The sequence below is a fragment of the Salminus brasiliensis genome, chromosome 25 (genome assembly GCF_030463535.1).
Source record: "Salminus brasiliensis chromosome 25, fSalBra1.hap2, whole genome shotgun sequence".
In the NCBI taxonomy this organism is placed as follows: domain Eukaryota; kingdom Metazoa; phylum Chordata; class Actinopteri; order Characiformes; family Bryconidae; genus Salminus; species Salminus brasiliensis.
In genome coordinates this window covers 2,050,771-2,074,088 of record NC_132902.1, presented here as the reverse complement: position 1 = coordinate 2,074,088, position 23,318 = coordinate 2,050,771, and the positions used below count along the sequence as shown (strand labels likewise).

The window sequence follows — 23,318 nt, the reverse complement described above, 5'->3', positions numbered from 1 at the left end:
CTTTTAATACATTTACAGAAGACAAAAGATAGTTGACAAAAATTTAAGAAATTTAATACCAAGTAAAATTTAAGACATTTTAAGATGCCAAGTAAAAAATCTTAGTCATTATTTTGAGATTCTAATTTTAAAAAGAAATTTAAAGAAGCTTTTTTAAATGGTGATTGGTGAGTATTTATTTAAAAAAAAATAAAGTATTAAAAAAGTTATTTTGAGACCCAGGTCAGTTTTAAGAAAAGAAAAAAAAGTCATTATTTCAGTGTGGGAATTATTTTAAAATACTCCAATAAATTCTTGAAAGTAAAGTCATTATTTTAACAGTTTAACAGAAGTCAACAGTTTGAGAAAGTTTTTGAAGATTTTGAAATAAATTCTAATACAAATTATTATTTTTATTTGAGATACTTTTAGAAATGTGGGGAATTTCTGCCCTCCGTCACCAGGTGGGAACAGGCTTGGTCATGTTTGGTGTCTGCAGTGCTGGGGCTACTGAGGCTAATGTAATTAAGCACTAATGAGATCTCCTACCCCCCCAATTAGCATTCCACAAGCCATGTGGAGGTCTTCAGTAATCGCCAACAGACCTGCATACGTCCCTACAAATTTATAAATTCACAGACCTCAGACACCAACCACGTCTCGGCTGACTGGGTAAGAGGGGAACTGTAAACCTCCAGCTAGCATGTCCATGTGGGGCCTGTATGGGAAGAAACGTTGGCTACACATTTGGACGTCCAACAGGGTCTAGCTGGGACCCATGATAGATTAAGGTGGGCTGTAGCACCACCCAGCCCACCTCCCATCCGTGTTACCCGCACCATGAGCATGCTGGCCGGGCCTTATTTTGGGTGCTTCAGGACCTCAGACAGCAGCTTGTGATCCAGAGCTACATTCATTTAAAGAAGCGAGGACATTCGACACCGACATGAAACCTGATGGAGACCCCCCACAGTGGACGAGGAGCACCGGGGGCCATCGTTTCTGGACGTCTGTACAAAATAATCGAATAGAGCTGCATAAATACCAAGTCCTCTGCTTCTGGAGCTGTACACTTCAGTCACGCCCTAGAAAAGGCCTCAACAAACCCTTACTGGACATCGCTACATTAAACCCCACCCCCCCATCATCCGTCCTCCGTTGTGCTTCTGAACGAGACGATCCGACGGTCCACGGTTACAGCTGAAGCAGAGTGAAGCTCACCCACGTACCAGCAGTGAGTCACAAGCACTTCAGAGTGTCTTTCTTTTCAGCCCTTTCAGCTGCTGAGTTCCCTTGAGTGAAGTGTGCTTGAGAGCTTGAGGGCGCACACCGGTTTGGGACTGAGCCGCGGAATCCCGAGGGGACGTTCAGGCTAAACTCCTCTGCCGGGGCTTGATCCGCAGATACAGCTGCGAACAGAAGAGGGCGCACTAGTGAACAGCAATCCAGCAAAGAGGTAGGACCCCCGTTACCATTTACACACCCTGGCCACTTTATTAGAAACACCTACTACCTTGTGCTTCTGCTCAGTGGCCACTTTATAAGAAACATCTACTTTGCATGCAACATCATTGTTCAGCTTCTGACCGCCAAGTCACTCTTGGTTGGTCGGGCAGGTGTTTCTAATAAAGTGGCCAGCACAAGGGGGTAGGTGTTTCTAATAAAGTGACCAGCGAAGGGAAGCGCAAGGGGGTAGGTGTTTCTAATAAAGTGGCCAGCACAAGGCAGTAGGGGTTTCTAATAAAGTGGCCAGAACAAGGCGGTAGGTGTTTCTAATAAAGTGGCCAGAACAAGGCGGTAGGCGTTTCTAATAAAGTGGCCAGCACAAGGCGGTAGGCGTTTCTAATAAAGTGGCCAGCACAAGGCGGTAGGCGTTTCTAATAAAGTGGCCAGCACAAGGCGGTAGGCGTTTCTAATAAAGTGGCCAGAACAAGGCGGTAGGCGTTTCTATTAAAGTGGCCAGAACAAGGCGGTAGGCGTGTCTATTAAAGTGGCCAGAACAAGGCGGTAGGCGTCTCTAATAAAGTGGCCAGAACAAGGCGGTAGGCGTTTCTAATAAAGTGGCCAGAACAAGGCGGTAGGCGTTTCTTTTAAAGTGGCCAGAACAAGGCGGTAGGCGTTTCTAATAAAGTGGCCAGAACAAGGCGGTAGGCGTTTCTAATAAAGTGGCCAGAACAAGGCGGTAGGCGTTTCTAATAAAGTGGCCAGAACAAGGCGGTAGGCGTTTCTATTAAAGTGGCCAGCACAAGGCGGTAGGCGTTTCTAATAAAGTGGCCAGAACAAGGCGGTAGGCGTTTCTAATAAAGTGGCCAGAACAAGGCGGTAGGCGTTTCTAATAAAGTGGCCAGAACAAGGCGGTAGGCGTTTCTATTAAAGTGGCCAGAACAAGGCGGTAGGCGTTTCTAATAAAGTGGCCAGAACAAGGCGGTAGGCGTTTCTAATAAAGTGGCCAGAACAAGGCGGTAGGCGTTTCTATTAAAGTGGCCAGAACAAGGCGGTAGGCGTTTCTAATAAAGTGGCCAGAACAAGGCGGTAGGCGTTTCTAATAAAGTGGCCAGAACAAGGCGGTAGGCGTTTCTATTAAAGTGGCCAGAACAAGGCGGTAGGCGTTTCTAATAAAGTGGCCAGAACGAGGCGGTAGGCGTTTCTAATAAAGTGGCCAGAACAAGGCGGTAGGCGTTTCTATTAAAGTGGCCAGCACAAGGCGGTAGGCGTTTCTAATAAAGTGGCCAGAACAAGGCGGTAGGCGTTTCTAATAAAGTGGCCAGAACAAGGCGGTAGGCGTTTCTAATAAAGTGGCCAGAACAAGGCGGTAGGCGTTTCTAATAAAGTGGCCAGAACAAGGCGGTAGGCGTTTCTATTAAAGTGGCCAGAACAAGGCGGTAGGCGTTTCTAATAAAGTGGCCAGAACAAGGCGGTAGGCGTTTCTAATAAAGTGGCCAGAACAAGGCGGTAGGCGTTTCTATTAAAGTGGCCAGAACAAGGCGGTAGGCGTTTCTAATAAAGTGGCCAGAACGAGGCGGTAGGCGTTTCTAATAAAGTGGCCAGCACGAGGCGGTAGGCGTGTCTATTAAAGTGTCCAAAATAGTCAGTGTGTCTCACCCCGAGCAGGTTGCGGGGGATGTACCCCTCGTTGTCTCCGCAGCGAGCCCACCACCACTCACTCTCCTGACCGTCGTCCCTCTTCAGAACGGTCATGCAGTCTCCCTCAGCGAAGGAAAGCTCATCAGCGCTGTCGGCTGCGTAGTCCCACAGAGCGTAGACCACGCCCCGATTCATCACGCCCATCTTCTCCTGCACGCCTGCGCACACACACACACACACACACACACACACAGAGGTTGCTTATTGACACAACTCAGGTGAGTGTGTGTGATAATTAAGCTAAGACGTTAGCATCATGCTAACGCTAGGGCTGGGCTGCTCACCGTAGAGGAACTGGGAGCACTGGGCGTATCCCTCCTCCAGCTCCTCGCACTTATCCGCCGCCGTCTGCATGTCGCTGTAGGTGGTGGCAAACACGGCGGCCCCGGACTCCACCAGGAACTTGCACACCTGCACGTTATTACAGGAGGCGGCACAGTGCAGCGGCGTCCTGAAGAGCAGAGGGGAGAGGAAGAGGTGGAGGAATGGCCATGGACAAAAGTATTGGGACACCTGCTCATTCACTGTTTCGTCTGAAATCAAGGGTATTAAAAAGAGTCATCCCAAAAGTACTGGATGGAGCTCCTCCACCATCATTCCATAGAACACAGTTCTTCCTCTGCTCCACAGCTCCTCAATGCTGGGGGGCTTCATACCCCTCAAGCCCACCCACGCCTAGCTAGATTCATTACAAGGGGTGTCCACAAACATTTGGACATGTAGTGTACAGTGGTGGTGGTAGTGGTGGTGGTGGGGGGGGGGTGTGGGGTTGTACAGGAACATAGACCCCAAAGCTTCAGCAAAACACTATTTCATCATTTGGGTGGGTTAGAGGCAGGGTTCAAATTTTGATAGGAGCTGGGGGTCACCATGGCTACCAACAACAAAATTTGAACCCCGCCCCCAACCCAGCCCAAGTTTTGAGGAACCTTTGGGGTCTACGTTCCTGCCTTGATGTCCGAGCCCAGCTTTGTTCTAAGAACATTTTTAAAGTACGCTAATTGGACAAAAGTATTGGGACACCTGCTCATTCATTCGTTTCTTCTGAAATCAAGGGTATTAAAAAGAGCTTGATGGAGTAACTGTCTAGAGATGAAAGCTTTCTGCTGGATTTTGGAGAAGTGGAGAAGTCAACACCCGACAGAAGGTCAATGTAAGGAAAGCCCAGGTAGGTAGATGAACTCTGCACGTTCTCACCAGCCATCGCTGTCAGCAGCATTGACGTTCACTCCAAACTGCACCAGGAACTTCACAATCTCGGTGTGTCCGGCGCACACTGCATTGTGGAGAGCGGTGATGCCCTCGTCGTTGGGCAGGCTCGGGTCCTCCACCTGCCCAGAGACAACACTGTGTCAATTTCGGAGTCAGAGATCTGTCATCAGTGTCTGAGGTATCTTTATTGAGGGAGCTGAGAGGAAGTCTAGCCATTCACTCACAGCAGCACAAACCAGCAAGACAGTGCACCTGTCCCAATGACCATTCTTGCGTCGTTGTATTTTAGCAACGTAGCGTAATCTATCATACTGTGGCCTCTCGTCCACTGCACGGTAAAGCTCAGCTATCGGGCTCGTCCAAATTCGCCACCACGGCGTTAGCCTGTCTACTACCGTCCCCGTCCAACCCAGGCTCCTTCGCTAGGCACTTACACACGAGCTGCAGGGTTTCTGAATTAGCTGTGCTGGACTGTGGCCATGCTTTTGCGTCTGTATATTAGCTTTTACGCCACAACCACGGCTATAGCTATCCGTTAGCATAGTGCTAACTACATGCCGAAGTCATCGTTGAGCTTCGGACAGACTGGTTTAGGGAGATTCCATCTGTAAAAAGCAGAGGAATTACAGTTGGCTTCAGTAAGTTAGCTAGCGTTAGCTACCTAGCAACATTAATAAAGCCTTGTAGGCGTGGCATAATTATTACGAGACGCAGTGTGAGCTAGCTGATTTAGCTAACGGTTCCGCCAGGCCTTAGTAGCCATTTAGCCCTGTAGTGGACAAGGCTAGCAAATCAGCCAAGGGTTCCTCTAAGCAACTAAGATGAGATCGGGGGCACCAAGCATGATCTTCATGAACGAGAACCGAGTGTGGCCAATCAAGGCTGACCCTAGTGAACTAATGGAGGTAGTTTGGCCGGCTCTTCCAGCTCCTCCTCCTCCTCCTCCTCTTCCTCGTCATCGTCTTCTCTTCCTGCTCACCTCATATATGATCCTCTGCACCAGGTCGTACTCTCCCTCCAGAGAGGCGTCCAGCAGCAGTGCCAGGGGGTTGAAGCGCACCCGCATGCCATGGTTGATCCGCTCCGAGCCCAATTTCCGCAGGTTTGTCCTCTTCCCCTGCAGAGGGAGACAGAGAGCGTACGAGAGAAGAGACGGAGGGGTCAGAAAAAACACAGAACCAGGTCTATTGGAGACTGCTGAATGTCTTCACACAGTCTGAGCCCGCAGTTAGCATCATGCTAGCATTACGGAAACCCGTAAAGTGTCCCAAAGTGTCGCAACACTGTGGTCCTGCTTCAGTGTTTAATGAGTCCGCAGGCAGTGATTAGAATCTTTGTGTGGTCAGTTGCTAAGCAACAGACTCGGAAAGAAGGGGGGGGGGGGGCAATCACTGGAGTCGGTGTTGACCTGACTCGATCTGTAATGAAGGCTACGAAGCCTTCAAAAGTACCACTTCACTGAAGGGTACAGTTCGCTGCCAGGCTGACGGCAGGACCCCGACATAAGCCTACGGGACCCTCAGGTTCTGGGTCAAGATGTATGAATATACCAGCAGTGTGTACCGGGGGTAACGTGACCTGTCCAGTGACCTCTGGAGCCTTCATGCTTCCGCTGTCCTCCCCTGGCGCGTCCTGGTCCGCTGCGCTTGGATAGGGTGGCGGCGGATACGGGGGATACTCGTCCGTGTATGGCTCTGGTGGGCTGGATCCACTCCCCTCCTGCTCGTCCTCCTCCAGCGGGGGGTGAAGCTCGGCCCTTTCGCTTTCGTCTGGGATAGGGGAGCGCGGGGGCAGCGGAGGCGGGATGGAGTCGTCCTCCTTCTGCAGCCTCACGGCTTCGTCCTCTTGCCCCGTGGTGGCCCCTGATCCCTCCCTGTTGGGAGTCTCCATGGCAGCCAGCGTGGTCTTCTGGTAGAGGAGCTTCTGGATGTTGGGCCCAGCTGGTCCCTCGGGCTCAGTGATGGAGCTGCGCTTCTTCAGGGGCCGCGGCGCGTGGTGCAGCCTCTTCTTTAGCGACTCAAGGTCGACGTCGCTCTGAAGCCGGTGCGTCTGCGACAGGAACGGCAGCAGTTTGGTCGGGCTCAGCGGCCGTGGGACGCGCTCCGGCTCCGGACCCTCGCCGGGGATGCCGGCGGGGGCGAGGATGATGCCCTGGTCCACCTGGTCTGGGTCAGCGGCGGTGGCTCGCTCAGGGTGGCTACTGTCCAGGGAGTAGGAGTGCTGTCCTCCGGTGGACGGGATGACTGGCTTTCCATACACTGCAAATAAATGGGATAAACAAGAGTCCGATCAAATTTGCAACACTAACAGAACTGACCACTGATGAGGTCAAAAGATAACTACAGTCTTTAGGTCCTCTGGGAGCCACCAGGGGGTAGAAGCAGGCTGATAAACTGGACAGTAACAGTCCCTTCTGGTCAGTTTTGTAGATAAAGAGTTACAGCAACCCTATTCAACCTCTAGTGGACTGTGGCCATCCTCTAGCCCAGTGGTCCTTCAAGACCCCCTGTCCTGCTCCCAACTTTCCTGACCCGGCTAATCAACTACTTACAAGCCCTACCCTCAACTCAGGAGCAGGACACTACTAAAATATGCAGGGCAGGAGGCCCGCCGGGTCCAGGGTTGGAAACCACGGCTCTAGCCCGTCCTCAGGTTACAGGACCACCTGCTGGATGGACGTTTTTGGTGGGCGGATGCTGAGAATGGTCCAGCACTTAAATAACATCTGGTCTTGTGCAGTGGTGTCCTATGGTCCTATGGTGGTCCCTGTGGTCATGTGGTGTTTGTTCATTTGTATACGTCCCTCTATCTCACTCCTTTGCTCTCTTTCTTTAGGTCTCTCGCCCCAAACCACCCAGTTGCCCTCCTCTCTCAGTCTGCACCACATTCTCTCTCTCTCTCTCTCTCTCTCTCTCTCTCTCTCTCTCGCCCACTCAATAACAGTGAGTCACGCTCATGACTTCATGTCGTAACGTGAATTGTTCCTCGGCCATTAATCCGTCGCCGCCTCAGGGCGAACATTACCTCCCTGACCGCACATTTAGCAGTGCTGGCAGTTACTCACGGCGTGGCTGGGAGCGAGTCAGCGTGCTCTGGCCCTGGTAGCCCTTGGCCAGCGAGCTGTGCTGAGTGTACATGGAGTAGATGGAGCTGGCCGCCAGCGTCTGGGGCTTGTGGAGGGTCGGAGGGGTGGCCGCCCCTTTCCCTGACGAGCCCTCCACGCTGAAGGGCCGCACGGTGGCCGCAGGCAGGGTGTCCGGTTTGGGAGGCAGGGGCAGGGGCGGGCCGTGGTGATGTGGAGGGGGCAGCGGAGGCCTCTGGTTGTGGGTGGACGGCGGAGTGAGCGGGGGCGCTCCTCTGGCTTTGCCTGGGAAGGTGCCGGTGTTGAAGCAGGGCTTACTGAAATTGGACTGGGGGCCTGCAGCCGGCTTGGGTTTGCTGGGGACCGGGGGAGGCACCTTACCTACACTCTGAAAAAGAGAGAGAGAGAGAGAGAGAGAGGTAACCCAGAAGACACGTGTTCAGGGTAACTGGTGGTCCACTCTGGGTGTAGGTGTGGGTGTAGTACCTGTCCATCCCTCAAGAGGTCCTCGCTGCTCTGGTTCTTGCGTAAGGGAAGCGGTGGCGGCTTCAAGTCAATCTCAGGATCTAAAAAAAAAAAAAAAAAAAAACCCAGTTAGCTGCCCACCACACTGACCAGCAGCTGCTGACCACTGGAGCCCAGTCAATCAACCAAGACATGTTGGCTATCTGATGTGTGCTTGTTTAGCTTAGCACGAGAGATGCTAGGCTAACACCGCTAACACACTCAGTACCTGCCAAACGTGCTCCAAGAAAGGACAACCGGTCAACCTGACCAAGTCCAGTGTTTGTTAGCCATGTTAGCCTAGCCTAGCCTTGGCTGATCGACAGCGTCTGGGTCTAGACTGGACTATGTGTGTGCACCTTTCTCCGTTGATCCATGGCTGCTCATTCGTGGCAGCGTGGAGGCGTGGCCACGCTGGGATGACGTGACCTCGGCGCTGGCGCTCCAATCAGAGAGCTTGGAGATTTTACTCGCCTGGAGACCAAGACCTGGGATAGGAAAAGAGGTAGGAAGAAACAACGAAAATGAACAGGTGTCCCAATACTTCTGTCCATGTGTCTGAGAGCGTCGAGCTCTGGGGCATACCGGCGGTTTTGGCCAGTGGTTTGGGCAGCGTGGCCGTGCCGTCCGGGTAGGCCGGCTTTATCAGGACCTCCTGCCTGGGAGGAAGCGGAGGAGGAGGAGGGGACTGGATATACGGCCCGACTGCGGCCACTCTGGACTGGCTGACCGGAGGCTGAGGGCCGTGGCCGTCGGTTGGTTGCTGAAAGAGGCGGAGAGACAGAAAATCGCAGTTAAGTGATTGGTGATGTGGTTTCGGAGGGAGGCGGAGCTTAAATGCTAATTCTGGCTCTCACGTCCACTCACAGGCAGGTTCTCCTTCTGCTGCAGAGCGGCCTTCTTCTTCCACAGCCGCTCCCGCAGCTCGGCCACCCGGCGGTCCATGGCGGCCACCTCCTGCGTGCGCTTGCTTAGGCTGTCCCTCTGCAGCTGCAGCTTAGCGCTTTGCTCCTGGTTCAGCTTGTTCCTCAGCTGTGGACCCGGTCAGGAGCGAGCGAGAGACAGACACAGAGAGAGAGAGAAAGAGAGAGAGAGAGAGATACGTTAGCCTAGATCAGTGGTTCCCAACCTGGTCCTGCTCTGGAGAACCTCCTGTCCTTTCCATTCCCATTAGCTGGATCAGGTGTCCTCAGATGTGAAGGACAGGAGGTCCGCCAGGACGAAAGGTGGGAAATCCAGGTCCAGGTTCTAACCGGGCGGCTCTGGTTTACAAAATAGCCCACCTGCAGCTCCTTGTAGAGTCGCTCGAGTTCCCCGGCTGAGCCGTGTCCACCGTCGTCCAGTTTGCCCTGGTGCAGCATCTCCAGCTGCCGGCTCAGCTCCTCCACCCTGGACACGGCCATCACCAGCTCCCTCTGCTTCTGCTGGAACAGCCCGTTCATCTGCTCGATCTCCTCCACTGCACAGCCAGAATCAGAGCGAGAGAGAAGTTCCCCCATGAATGAATCTTCAGACCATCCCCTCTCGTTGCCTAGCTGCAGTCTGGTTAGCCTGTATGCTAACTAGCATGCTAGCTGGCATCCTTGCGATGCTAGCAAAACGGCAAAGGCTGGCGTGGACAAGCCGGCTAGCAGCAGGACAGTGACCATGACCTTCTGAACTTTTAATGGAAGCGTTTCTGTTGGTCCGTTCACCAACAAAAATGGACATGCTAATGTGCTAACTAACAGGCTAACCATGAGCTAATGTGGTAAACGTGAACTACCTGAAAGCATGAAGGTCCTAAACACAAGGTTCCCTCGCTGCAGTCTCGTTAGCCTATATGCTAACTAATATGCTAGATCTTGCATGCTAATATGCTAACTAACAGGTCTGTATGCTAACTATTATGCTAGCGAACATATAGCTAATTCTGCTTAGGTTGTACTAAGCTTTAAAGCAGGGCGATCGGCAACCTGCTAAAACGTCAGCTGCATTAGTGGTTATGCTAGCTGACATACTTGCGATGCTAGCAAACTGGCAAAGGATGGCGTAGGCAAGTCGGCTAGCAGCAGGACAGTGACCATGACCTTCTGAACTTTCATTAAAAGTTCGGTAACTACCATGCTAATGCGCTAACCATGAGCTAATGTGCTACACGTCCTAGCCCTGAGCTATATACGCATGCGTGTGTCTCTGTAGGTCCTGACCCAGTTTGCTGTTGCTCAGGCGTTTCTGTTCCACCTGGCCCTTCAGAGCTCGGACCCGCCGCAGTTTGGCCTCCTGGTTCTCGGCGTTCTCTCGCAGCAGCCGCAGCTTCTCCTGCTCCGACGTCTGCTGTTCCTGCAGCTTCAGGAAGCGCAGCCGCTGCTCCTGCAACAGGCAACACGAGCTCAGTGACGGCAGGCCGTGGAAGGGTTTCAGGATCTGTGCTTGAAAATTTTGCTTATCGCTCCTTTAATCTCGTTACGCTCAAGCTGCAGTGGCTTTAAAGGAGCAATATGCAGTATGTCATGTATGTCTGGAGGGCTAGTAGTGCCTTGAAAATATTGCTTATCGCTCCTTTAATCTCGTTACGCTCAAGCTGCAGTGGCTTTAAAGGAGCAATATGCAGTATGTCGTATGTCTGGAGGGCTAGTAGTGCCTTGCAAATTTTGCTTATCGCTCCTTTAATCTCATTACGCTCAAGCTGCAGTGGCTTTAAAGGAGCAATATGCAGTATGTCATGTATGTCTGGAGGGCTAGTAGTGCCTTGCAAATTTTGCTTATCGCTCCTTTAATCTCATTACGCTCAAGCTGCAGTGGCTTTAAAGGAGCAATATGCAGTATGTCATGTATGTCTGGAGGGCTAGTAGTGCCTTGAAAATTTTGCTTATCGCTCCCTTGATCTTATTACGCTCAAGCTGCAGTGGCTTTAAAGGAGCAATATGCAGTATGTCATGTATGTCTGGAGGGCTAGTAGTGCCTTGAAAATATTGCTTATCGCTCCTTTAATCTTATTACGCTCAAGCTGCAGTGGCTTTAAAGGAGCAATATGCAGTATGTCATGTATGTCTGGAGGGCTAGTAGTGCCTTGCAAATTTTGCTTATCGCTCCTTTAATCTCATTACGCTCAAGCTGCAGTGGCTTTAAAGGAGCAATATGCAGTATGTCATGTATGTCTGGAGGGCTAGTAGTGCCTTGAAAATATTGCTTATCGCTCCTTTAATCTCATTCCGCTCAAGCTGCAGTGGCTTTAAAGGAGCAATATGCAGTATGTCATGTATGTCTGGAGGGCTAGTAGTGCCTTGCAAATTTTGCTTATCGCTCCTTTAATCTCATTACGCTCAAGCTGCAGTGGCTTTAAAGGAGCAATATGCAGTATGTCATGTATGTCTGGAGGGCTAGTAGTGACTTGAAAATATTGCTTATCGCTCCTTTAATCTCATTACGCTCAAGCTGCAGTGGCTTTAAAGGAGCAATATGCAGTATGTCATGTATGTCTGGAGGGCTAGTAGTGCCTTGCAAATTTTGCTTATCGCTCCTTTAATCTCATTACGCTCAAGCTGCAGTGGCTTTAAAGGAGCAATATGCAGTATGTCATGTATGTCTGGAGGGCTAGTAGTGCCTTGAAAATATTGCTTATCGCTCCTTTAATCTCGTTACGCTCAAGCTGCAGTGGCTTTAAAGGAGCAATATGCAGTATGTCATGTATGTCTGGAGGGCTAGTAGTGCCTTGAAAATATTGCTTATCGCTCCTTTAATCTCATTACGCTCAAGCTGCAGTGGCTTTAAAGGAGCAATATGCAGTATGTCATGTATGTCTGGAGGGCTAGTAGTGCCTTGAAAATATTGCTTATCGCTCCTTTAATCTCATTACGCTCAAGCTGCAGTGGCTTTAAAGGAGCAATATGCAGTATGCCGTACATGTATGTACGGAGGGCTAGTAGTGCCTTGTACCTTGTTTGCCAGGAGCTCCTGCTGGACGTTTATCTGCTGCTGCTGCCGTGATGCCATCTCCTGCAACTCTGACAGAGTGAGGTCCAAACGAGGAGGAACCATCTACAACGAAATCCGACAAAACGTCATACAGGGAGAAGCAGTGGGTCTTCACGTGGTCAGTACTGAGAGGTGGAGGTAATCCGAGGACGGTTTCACACTCACCCCATTCTCAAGGTGTCTTTCTGTTTTCACTGTGGTCCTCTTCAGTAGTAGCTCTGGACCCCTGGGACCACCTGCAGAGAGAGAGACAGAGAGTGGCCAGTGAGTGGAAGCACAGGGTAGTAGGCGTTTCCGATAAAGTGGCCAGTGAGTGGAAGCACAGGGTAGTAGGCGTTTCCGATAAAGTGGCCAGTGAGTGGAAGCACAGGGTAGTAGGCGTTTCCGATAAAGTGGCCTGTGAGCGGAAGCACAGGGTAGTAGGCATTTCCGATAAAGTGGCCAGTGAGCGGAAGCACAGGGTAGTAGGCGTTTCCTATAAAGTGGCCAGTGAGCGGAAGCACAGGGTAGTAGGCGTTTCCTATAAAGTGGCCAGTGAGCGGAAGCACAGGGTAGCAGGCGTTTCCTATAAAGTGGCCAGTGAGTGGAATCGCAGGGTAGTAGGTGTTTCTAATAAAGTGGCCAGGGAGCGGAAGCATACGGTAGGTGTTTCCGATAAAGTGGCCATTAAGAGGAAGCACAAGGTGTAGTAGGTGTTTCCGATAGAGTGGCCAGTTAGTGGACGCACAGGGGAGTAGGCGTTTCCAATAAAGAGGCCAGTGAGTGGAAGCACAGGGTGTAGTAGGTGTTTCTAATAAAGTGGCCAGGGAGCGGAAGCATACAGTAGGTGTTTCCGATAAAGTGGCCATTAAGAGGAAGCACAAGGTGTAGTAGGTGTTTCCGATAGAGTGGCCAGTTAGTGGACGCACAGGGGAGTAGGCGTTTCTAATAAAGTGGCCAGGGAGAGGAAGCATACAGTAGGTGTTTCTAATAAAGTGGCCAGGGAGAGGAAGCATACAGTAGGTGTTTCTAATAAAGTGGCCAGTGTGTGGAAGCATACAGTAGGTGTTTCCGATAAAGTGGCCAGTGAGCGGAAGCACAAGGTATCAGGTGTTCCAGCAGAAAAGGCGTCACGGTGACGCCGCTAAAGCTGAAGTTAGCATGGGATTATCTTTTCACCCACCCACGGCAACAAGGGCAAGGTCAGCAGGGGTCAGGCCCTGATGGATTTCCGCTGACCAAATGACACTGTACGGCTCACCGACCGGGAGAGGAGTGGTCAGAGAGCGGATTACGTAACGACAACAATGAGGCTGAGCCGAACACCAAACAAAAGGAAAGCCCCGGTTACGTAACCCCCACACCAGCATGGTTAGCCCAACCGCTAATATGGGCTACTAGATAAACAGGCCGCTATCCCAGCCCGCAGGGGGGCTAATCACTGATTGGCTGATTACACAACACCAGGCCGTTCGGAGCCGTACCGCCCGAACCCGGGATTACTGTAATTGTCCGTAAATCTGCTGGACAGAAGAAATGAAGTGCTGTTGCTGTGCTAAGTGTGCGAGAGCGCTATCGCTTTCACTGTTGTGTAACACTGGAGCTTTGCGGCCTAATGGAAACTTGACACCACACATCCACACAACCCTCCAAAGAAATAGGCCTTTAGCTTGTTCTCATTACGTAAAGGAATTAGCTCAACCGCTAATGCTATTCTGTGAGGTAACAACAGTAAAAAAAAAAAAATAATAAAAAAAAAAACTTTACGCAAACTTTACACTAATTTCCCTTTCAGCTCGAACGTAGACCTTACCTCACCTTACTGGAGCTACGAGGCTAATGTAGCTAGCTAGTAAGTTAGTAAGTGATTAAACAGTGATATTATGAGTTAAATCTAAAAAATAAAATATAAAAAAAGCCAGAAAGTCAGTAAAAATCATGGTAGTTTGAGACAAATACATATATCGTTGCACCTCTACTAGCTAGCATAATAGCTAATCTAGCTAGCTAGCATATTCAGAAACGTTTAATGAAATTCCAGACAAAAATGATCATGGAAAACATGTAATTATAGAAAAATCTGTAATAAATGTAATAAATATGGTTCTTTCTTAAAAAAAAAAAAATGTAAGGAGGCTAGACAGCTAGCTAGCTAGCAGGGGTAATAGTAATGGTACACAAACACCACGGTTTATACCTCGCAGTTTGGTACAACAGGAAACAATCGAGTTAAACGCCTGAAATCTTATAAATAAAATGTAAAAAAGGCCAGAACATCTAAGAATTATAGTCTGATAAAAAATACACACCCCTACTAGCTAGCATAAAAGCTAATCTAGCTAACTAGCATACTCAAAATAATCATTTAATGAAATTTCAGCTTGATTTGTTATACTCCTGATAAAAATAATAATTAAAAACATTGTAATAAATGTATGGCCCTAAAAAGTGCACAAAAAAGTGATGTTACCTCAGAGTTAGCAGGAACGCTAAGAACAGCTGATCTGTGGGTGTTTTATCATTAGCTAGCTTCAGTACAGCTTCGATTAATGAGGTATTCATCACAGAAGACAAAAACTTTAGCCTGAAGCTCAGAACCAAGCAAAACATGAGGTAAAAACAGTGTTTAAAAGAGGTAAAAACAGCGAATCGATAGCGAGTAGGCTAGACAGCTAGCTAGCAGGGGTAATAGTAATGGTACACAAATGCCACGGTCTGGTAGCTACAAACAAACTAAAAAACCACAAAGATATAACCTATTATATAACCTATTACCTATTAATCTATTATTTATTTGAACAGACGGTCATTTAAGGTACAGTTTGTTCCACCAGGTGTGGTGTAGCATGAGGTAATCAGTGTAGCCTGTAAGCGTTAGCTAGCTATATTCAATGTATTTCCACACCACACAGCCTACAACCGTCCAACTACACCGACACAACGTCCTCGTCCGATCCGACGGAGGTATACGAGTCGAATCTTATAAATAAAATGTAAAAAAGGCCAGAATGTCGGTAAAAGTGATGATAGTTTGATGCAAATACACGTATCGTTGCACCCCTACTAGCTAGCATAATAACTAGCATACTTTTTTAATAATCAAATAATAAACATGTAATAAGAAAATAAAGCTAATAATTATAAATAATACTAATACTAGTAAATAAAAACTAAAACTAATAAAACTAAAAACCTATAACCTCCAACCGCTAGTTAGCTAGCCACATTAGCCTTGTCAGACACTGAACGTGTCTAGGCACAATATGTCCAAAAGTATCCAGACACCCCTTCCAATTGGTACTTCAGCTACTTTAAAGTGCACCCATTGCTGACACAGTTGTCCGAGCACTGACCACCAGGGCAGGACGTACTGAGCTCCACCCATTACCTCCACGATGAGCTGAAGTGGCTGAATGCAATCACACCCTCGCAGCAAAGCCTTCCAAGAACTGTCGAGGCTGCTGTTACTGCAGCAAAGCGGAGCCCTGAGGATGCCCGATTAATACCCTTGACTTCAGAAGAAATGCTTCTGAGGAAATTTAATGGAAGCTCTGACCCATCCAGCTGTGTGTGTGTGTGTGTGTGTGTGTGTGTGTGTGTGTGTGTGTGTGTGTAGCGTGCATCCTAGTGCTTGGCACAAGAGGGTGGCGTGGGCTGGCACACACTCACTCGGCTGAGCCTGTGCTCATTACCCTCGAATGACCCCGGTGGTACGAGGACACGTCCTCTGTGTGTGTGTGTGTGTTAGCCAACCATTCATCACTAAACGTCCAAATGTTTGTGGACACCCTTGCTAATTAATGCATTCAGCTACTGACGCACAAACAAACAGCTTGTCTAGTCCCCGTCGAGAAGCACTGCCAATAGAATAGGACACACCTAATGAACCTATTGGCAAAACGCTGCCTAATGCCAGGCGTGGGCTGGTAGAGGGGTGTAATAAAGCCCCCCAGCATTGAGGAGCTGTGGAGCAGTGGAACTAACTGTGCTCTCTGGGATGATGGTGGTGGAGCTCCATCCAGTACGTTTGGGATGAATTAGGGAGTTGGAGATGATGAGGTGGGGTGGTGATCATCCAATAACATCCTGACCTCACTAAAGCTCTTGCTGCTGAGTGCAATCAGACCTTCACAGCAATGCTCCTCCAGAATCTGAGAGGAAACCCCCGCTCTCTGTGGCCTTCCTGGTTAAATAGCTCTGCCTGTATTGACTCCGCTCTGTCTGCGGAAAGTGTGTGTGACTGAACGGATGACCGACTTGGCATAGAGCTGTGTCCGGATGCCGCCAACTCTCTGTATGGCTGTACGCCGTGGGTCTGAACGAGAGCGTGTGCTCAGTAGATGTTTCCTGGTTAAACACAGGCTGAAGGTACCCACACAAAGCCAAATCCTCTTTTATTAAACGGCCGTGCTAACGCTCCACTGAGGGCTGATTGTTTGTCGTCCACTGGACTTAGAGCTTGCAGACATGCCTGTAATTAAATATCCCATGACCACGGCTAATCACCTGGATTTTGACAGATTAAAGAAGAACATTTTTCAAGGCTGGTCTTGCTTGGACATAAAAGCAATGCCAACGAAGATTCTTCAGTCAGAGCCAGTCTGAAGCCTCAAGATGAAGTACTCTAGAAACTTTGGTTCCAAACTCAACCCTTCCAGAACAACCTCCAAATTCAATTCCACTAAGCCCCCCCAAGTCCCTTCCCTGAATGCAATCACCCAGACTGAACTTCCGAATTCAGCCTCTCAAGCGTAATCCTGGCTCAACTCCTGATCTTAATTCCCCAACACTCAAACACAAATTCAACTTACAATACTCAACCCCTTAATCACACAAACCCACTTTTAAACTCCACTCCAAGCTCAAATTCAACACTAAACCCACCCTCAAACACCGTTCCTCAAACCCACTTCAAAATTAAGCTCCAGACTCAATTCCCCAAATCTAGCTTCCCCAAATTCAATTCCCCCTTTTTTGCTCTCTAAAGCTCAACCCAATACCTGTAACTCAAGCCCACTCAACACCCAAAACCTCTAACTAAAGCCTGCTCAGCTCTCAAACCTTGACCCTAAATTTACCCCTTAACTCAATTCTCTTCTCAAATTCAACCCCAACCCAAAACTCAAGCTTAATCTTGGCTCCAAACTCATAAACCAAAACTCAACTTCCCAAACTCAACCTGTCAAACACTACCCTCCTAAAAATCAATCTAACCTATTAAACAAAACTCAACCTGCCAAACTTACCCCTAAAACTCAAATCCCCAAAACCATTCTGCCAAATTCACCCCAAAACTCAACCTCCCAAATACAACCAGCCAAACTCACCCCAAAACTCAACCCCCTCACAAATACAACCAGACAAACTCACCCCAAAACTCAACCTCCCAAATACAACCAGCCAAACTCACCCCCAAAACTCAACCTCCCAAATACAACCAGACAAACTCACCCCAAAACTCAACCTCCCAAATACAACCAGACAAACTCACCCCAAAACTCAACCAGCCAAACTCACCCCCAAAACTCAACCCTCCCCAAATACAACCAGCCAACCTAACCGCCAAACGAACCCCCTGCTTAGGTGGGGTGAGTTGGTGGTGCTGTCACAATTGGTTCTCTTGTTTCTGCTCCTGCTCTCTGCCTCTCACCTGTCTCATGGATGGGTGCTCTGTCGTGGCGGAGGACGAACCGAACATCAACCCTCTGCTGCCCCCAACGTTGCAGCACCTCAATTATCCTCTCGCTGTCACCAATCATACGCTCTGTTAGAAGAAGAGGCAGCCAATCAAAGCCGGGATAAATATCAGGGAAGCTTTATGATGAAAATGAACAGTTTGAACAGTTCCAGCTGAAAACGATCGGAGTGTTTGTGGAGTCAAAGCAGTCCTGCTCAGGCCGGCGGTCTGCGTGGCCTAAAGGTAGGCCTGTATGCCACATAGGAGGGTACGAACTGGCAAGCCTCCTACAATCCACTTGGTATATCAAGGGTATGGACTAAAGGTATTAATTTAGGTGCAGATATGGAAAGAATGCGGTCACTACTGTAGGAGGCCAGTGGGCTCCCTGAACACTACAGGTAATGGTAAGGGAATGGTAAGGAACACTCACCTGATCCTCTCCAGGATTCAGCCAGGTAGCAGTCAGTCTCTCCGGGCTCCTTACACAGGTCCACCACGTCCCTGCACAGCGTCTCTGGGGTAACGGGCACCTCTGTGAAGTGCTTGTCGCTGTTGCTGAGGTACACGGTCAGAAACATCTGTCGTACACAAAACACGAAAGAGTTTTACACCGAATCATACCAATTCTGACCATTTATACAATTCCTTCACATCGACAACAATGTTAGAAACAGCTGGACGTCGGTCTGCAGTTGGACCAAAATAAAAACCCTAAATTCGCCAAAAAACACCTTTACGTGCTCAATTTTCGCTGGCTATCTACGAGACCCCTTCAGATTGAGTCGTTGACCAGTCTACACTACTAGATCTTGCTCAGAGTCTGACGGGAAAATTCAAGCTGAATTGATTTAGCTACCCCTCACAAGCTACTCGATTCTTCCTCCACCTGTCGACTCCGAGTCAAGAAAAGATCTGCAGACTAGGAATCGGGGCTACAATCGGGGTAACAATCGCAGTGTAACCCAGGTTTAAGAGGACTGTGATTGACCGACAAGAGCGTTAGTGTGGTCAGGATGTTGGATGATGATCACCACCACCACCCCACCTCATCAACCCAGACTCCCCAACTCATCCCGAAAAGTACTGGATGGAGCTCCACCACCATCATTCCAGAGAACCCTCTTGGTGAGAGACATTGAGTGATGGAGTGACGGACTGCGGGAGGGATTGAGTAAAATCCTGGCGAGATCCTGGGGGTCTTGTCATTGGAGACAGCAGGAGGTCGTATTGATCGCACAGTAGGAGCAGTGGTGTGGATGGGAGCAGACGGTGGTGGAGGTTTAGGGCCGTTGTCAGAGTCCCTACAGTACATTTGGCACATGGAGTACCTGGTCTGGATCTGACCTACTTTCGTACCCCTGGAGATAAGGGCTCAAGCTGTAATGAGGTCGATCTTCAAGGTCGAAGCCCCCAGAAGTCATCACTGTTGGGAAAGGTGGGCCGTTGACGATTTACAAACGCAGTTGAGCTGTAGAGATTGGGACTCAATCTGGATCAGTATCCCAGAGTAACGCAAAATCCAAAATCCAAAAGTTTGTGGACACCTCTTCTAATGAATGCCACTGGAAACCGTCTAGTCCCTGTAGAGAAGTACTACCAATAGAATAGGACTCTCTGGAGCAGATAAACCCACCATGCTCCCTAATAATGTCAGGCGTGGGCTAGAGGGGTATAAAGCCCCCCAGCATTGAGCTGTGGAGCAGTGGAACTAGCGGTATTCTCTGGAATGATGGCGGTGCTCCATCCAGTATTTTTGGGATGAGTTGCAGAGTTAAGGGATGATGAGGTGGAATGCTCTTGTTGCTAAATGCAATCAAATCCTCCATTAGAAACTCTTTTTAATACCCTTGATTTTAACAGAAGAAACAATGACTGAGCAGGTGTCCCAATACTTTTGTCCAAAACTCACTGTGGTTCTGCTGTATCGCACCATCAGCTCTCTGTGTTAAAATAGGCCTGGAAGCGTGGCAGGTTCCTCTCTTGGCTCGGGCTCAGGCTAACACAGATGGCCGGCATGTTGAGAGGTTTTAGACCCAAAAATAAACCACGAGCAGCATGGGGGGGTGGATGGGATGGGGTGTGATTTGTCAGTGGAGACATAAGGAGGTCATAATTGATTGTGCGATGTACAGTTGGAGCGGTGGTGGTGACGGGAGACCAGACTGAGGCGGAGTTTAGGAGTATACCAATGCAAATTAGCTACCACACGATGCTACCAGCACTAAGAGGCTAGTGTGAGCTTCCACTAAGTCACGTGAAGCTCCACTACATCGTTTGAAAAAGCCGGTGGAGGGGTGGAGGGGTGGAGGGCCATCCTACCCACCCAGACAGAGCGAAGTCAGCTGTGGAGTTCTGTACTCCTGACCATGGATGGCTATGGCATCACCAGGGATCGATCTAGCTTCACTTTACCCCTTGTAATTATTCATGTATATGCAAATGAGCTCTGCTCCGATTGGTTCTGTACTGTGCTCAGTTCAAAAATACCTATACAGAACAAGCTGTTTTGGTTTAGACGCCATCCTCAGAGAATAAACGTCATATGTACAATTCAACAATTAAATGACGTCGTTGTGCAGACGTCAAATTCTGGTTGGAAATTAAGTCCTAACATTTGACAGATGTTGAATCTTGGTTACTTAACCCCAACGACACATTAACTTCGTTAAGCGTTGACATTCCACGTTGTGTAGATGTTCACATTATGAGGTTTGGCAAACGTTGGGTTTGGGTCTCCGTACCTCACAACTAAACGTTGGTATTTTGTCTCAGTATGATGTTGACGTGATGTTTGGCAGACGTTGGGTTTGGGTCTCCGTACCTCACAACTAAACATTGGTATTTTGTCTCAGTATTACGTTGGCATGTGACGTTTGGTAGACGTTGGGTTTGGGTCTCCGTACCTCACAACTAAAAGTTGGTATTTTGTCTCAGTATGACGTTGACGTGACATTTGGCAGACGTTGGGTTTGGGTCTATATACCTCACAACTAAGCGTTGGTATTTTGCCTCAGTATGACGTTGGCATGTGACGTTTGGTAGATGTTGGGTTTGGGTCTCCGTACCTCACAACTAAGCGTTGGTATTGTGCCTCAGTATGATGTTGGCATGTGACGTTTGGTAGATGTTGGGTTTGGGTCTCCGTACCTCACAACTAAGCGTTGGTATTGTGCCTCAGTGTGACGTTGGCATGTGACGTTTGGTAGACGTTGGGTTTGGGTCTCCGTACCTCACAACTAAACGTTGGTATTTTGCTTTAGTATGATGTTGACGTGATGTTTGGTAGACGTTGGGTTTGGGTCTCTGTACCTCACAACTAAGCGTTGGTATTTTGCCTCAGTGTGACGTTGGCAGACGTTGGGTTTGGGTCTCCGTACCTCACAACTAAACGTTGGTATTTTGCCTTGGTTGGTACATTCAACTACATAACAACGTCCGTCAACATCTAGCAACGTTTGTGGCCAGCTGGGTGTGGAGTTTATTGAACTCTAACGATGTCGACACCATAGGCCACATTCATTTGAGCTCTTCCTGATATGGGAGCTTTAATGAATTGAGGATTCACCCTTAAGTGAAATGTCCTCGGCACAGGGGAAGTAAACATTGGCGTTATTGACGGAAAGCAGGATCGATCAGATGCTGTCAGCGTGGGTTTTCCTATACACACACACACACACACACACACACACACACACACCACAAACCGAGTTATTATCACTGCTGATTGAGTGTGAAGGCGCGCAGCAGTGTGTGTGTGTGTGTGTGTGTGTGTGTGGATGCGTGGGCTGGCACAACAGATGGCCCGAGGGAGGACATAATGCCTCGTACTGCTTCCCTCCACTAACACTGAGACCCATCCAGATAATTGATCAAACAGCCCATAATCAACCAAAAATATTAGTACTTACTACAGGCAAATATTGAGATAATGCCGAAACTGTGAAAGTCAGGTAACACTGGTCATTATTCATAATTCATTTTCCTCTGAAATCATGAAAAGGTCCTTCCCTGCTACAGACAGGCGAGCTATAGTATCAGAAACTCTGTGGGAAAGTTCATGGTACTTCCTGAGGTAAATAAAAATGTCCGGGTGTACTTTTCCCCCCTCGAACGAGACCGAACACTCGGAATCTCGTGGTCATTAAGGAGGTCAAATCTGAACAAGGCTACATCCAGCAACGGCAAGCTAGCTTAGATGCAAAGTAAGGCTAATGCTAAACGCTAGTGCTACCAAATAACAACACCAGCTCCTCAAACCACCACATTAAAACACGCCTACTTATTTCCTTCATGATTTGCAAATAATGAAATTCAGGTTACGAAGATTTAGGCTTGTATTTACCGGCATGAGATTTGGTGACAGTCCGGGCCCAGTGCTTGTTAGCAACGTTAGCCTAGCATCGCCGGTTCGGAACCGGAGAAGCACATGTCAGATACCAAACATGTCCTGGCTGATCGGCAGAATCTGGGGTCAGTGATCAGTTGTGTTCATTAGATTTTCCACCAAACAAAGTGTAAACACAAGCCATGATTATCAATTGCTACTGATTAGCCAATCATATACTGAAAAGGGGTAGGGGCAGGGACTTGTCTTGACCAAAGCCCCGCTGGATCACCACGGCCCATTCAGAACATTCACAGGTCCTTCAAATCTCAGAGAGTTTCGAGTTCGAGCCGAACACAGATAAACGACCGCATTAGGAGTCGCCCGAGTGATTCAGCTCTCATCCTCTTTCCCACAGACTTTATCTCTCAGCCTCGGAGCTTTAGGTTATAATGGATGGAGAGTGACTTAGACTTGGCTTCCCAGAGAGCCTAATCCTCCACAGCCCTTCCCACAGTTCCACTGCGGCCCATCGGCGTGCTAACTTCTGACCGAGACTTCTGTTCTCAGACCTTGTCCTGACTGTGATTGGGTCTAATCACCACCTTGGTTAGAGATCTGACACCTCCACCTGACTGCACCTTGTCTGATCCGAAACCTTCCCCTGACTGTGATTGGGTCTAATCACCACCTTGTTTATTTGGAGACCTCCACCTGACTGTGATTGGGTCTAATCACCACCATGTTTGTTATAAGACCTCCTCCTGACTGTGATTGGGTCTAATCACAACATTGTTTGTTCTGAGCCTTCTGAGATTGATTCTAATCACGACCAAGATTGTTTGAAGATCACCACAGACTGTGATTGGTTCTAATCACCACCATGTTTGTTTTGAGACCTTACCCTGATTGCACCCTGTCTGATCTGAAACCTCCCCCTGACTGTGATTGGGTCTAATCACCACCATGTATGTTCTGAGATACCTCCTGACTGCACCTTGTCTGATCTGAAACCTTCCCCTGACTGTGATTGGGTCTAATCACCACCATGTTTGTTTTAAGACCTCCCCCTGACTGTGATTGGGTCTAATCACAACATTGTTTGTTCTGAGCCTCCTGAGATTGATTCTAATCACGACCAAGATTGTTTGAAGATCACCACAGACTGTGATTGGTTCTAATCACCACCATGTTTGTTTTGAGACCTTCCCCTGACTGCACCTTGTCTGATCTGAAACCTCCCTCTGACTGTGATTGGTTCTAATTACCACCTTGTTTGTTCTCAGCCTTCCTCCTGATTGTGATTAGTTCTAATCATCACATTGTTTTTGAGCCCTCCCTGACTGTGACTGGTTCTAATCACCACCATGTTTATTTTGAGCCCTCCCTGTCTGTGATTGGGTCTAATCTCCACCTTGATTTAGGGGTCTGAGACCTCTCCCTGACTGCACCTTGTT

At 48.8% G+C, this 23,318-nt stretch overlaps 1 protein-coding gene across 2 annotated transcripts in view; it reads right to left on the bottom strand.

Annotated features, from left to right (window-relative positions):
- Positions 1–164: 164 nt before the first annotated feature.
- The window catches only part of tp53bp2b (tumor protein p53 binding protein, 2b), a 35,061-nt gene continuing 11,907 nt past the window's right edge, over positions 165–23,318 (bottom strand). The window contains exons 2-18 of one of the 2 annotated variants that reach the window (XM_072671514.1): positions 17,968–18,115; positions 17,508–17,621; positions 12,044–12,114; positions 11,840–11,941; positions 10,111–10,273; positions 9,205–9,380; positions 8,789–8,953; positions 8,507–8,684; positions 8,281–8,409; positions 7,904–7,983; positions 7,400–7,805; positions 5,899–6,593; positions 5,315–5,452; positions 4,321–4,454; positions 3,408–3,574; positions 3,082–3,281; positions 165–1,388 (exon numbers count right to left, since the gene is read on the bottom strand). In XM_072671514.1, the coding sequence (XP_072527615.1) occupies positions 1,347–1,388; positions 3,082–3,281; positions 3,408–3,574; positions 4,321–4,454; positions 5,315–5,452; positions 5,899–6,593; positions 7,400–7,805; positions 7,904–7,983; positions 8,281–8,409; positions 8,507–8,684; positions 8,789–8,953; positions 9,205–9,380; positions 10,111–10,273; positions 11,840–11,941; positions 12,044–12,114; positions 17,508–17,621; positions 17,968–18,115 (3,108 nt within the window). In that variant the 3' untranslated portion in view covers positions 165–1,346. The remainder of the gene's footprint in view (positions 1,389–3,081; positions 3,282–3,407; positions 3,575–4,320; positions 4,455–5,314; positions 5,453–5,898; positions 6,594–7,399; positions 7,806–7,903; positions 7,984–8,280; positions 8,410–8,506; positions 8,685–8,788; positions 8,954–9,204; positions 9,381–10,110; positions 10,274–11,839; positions 11,942–12,043; positions 12,115–17,507; positions 17,622–17,967; positions 18,116–23,318) is intronic. The other variant, XM_072671515.1, reaches the window with a different exon arrangement.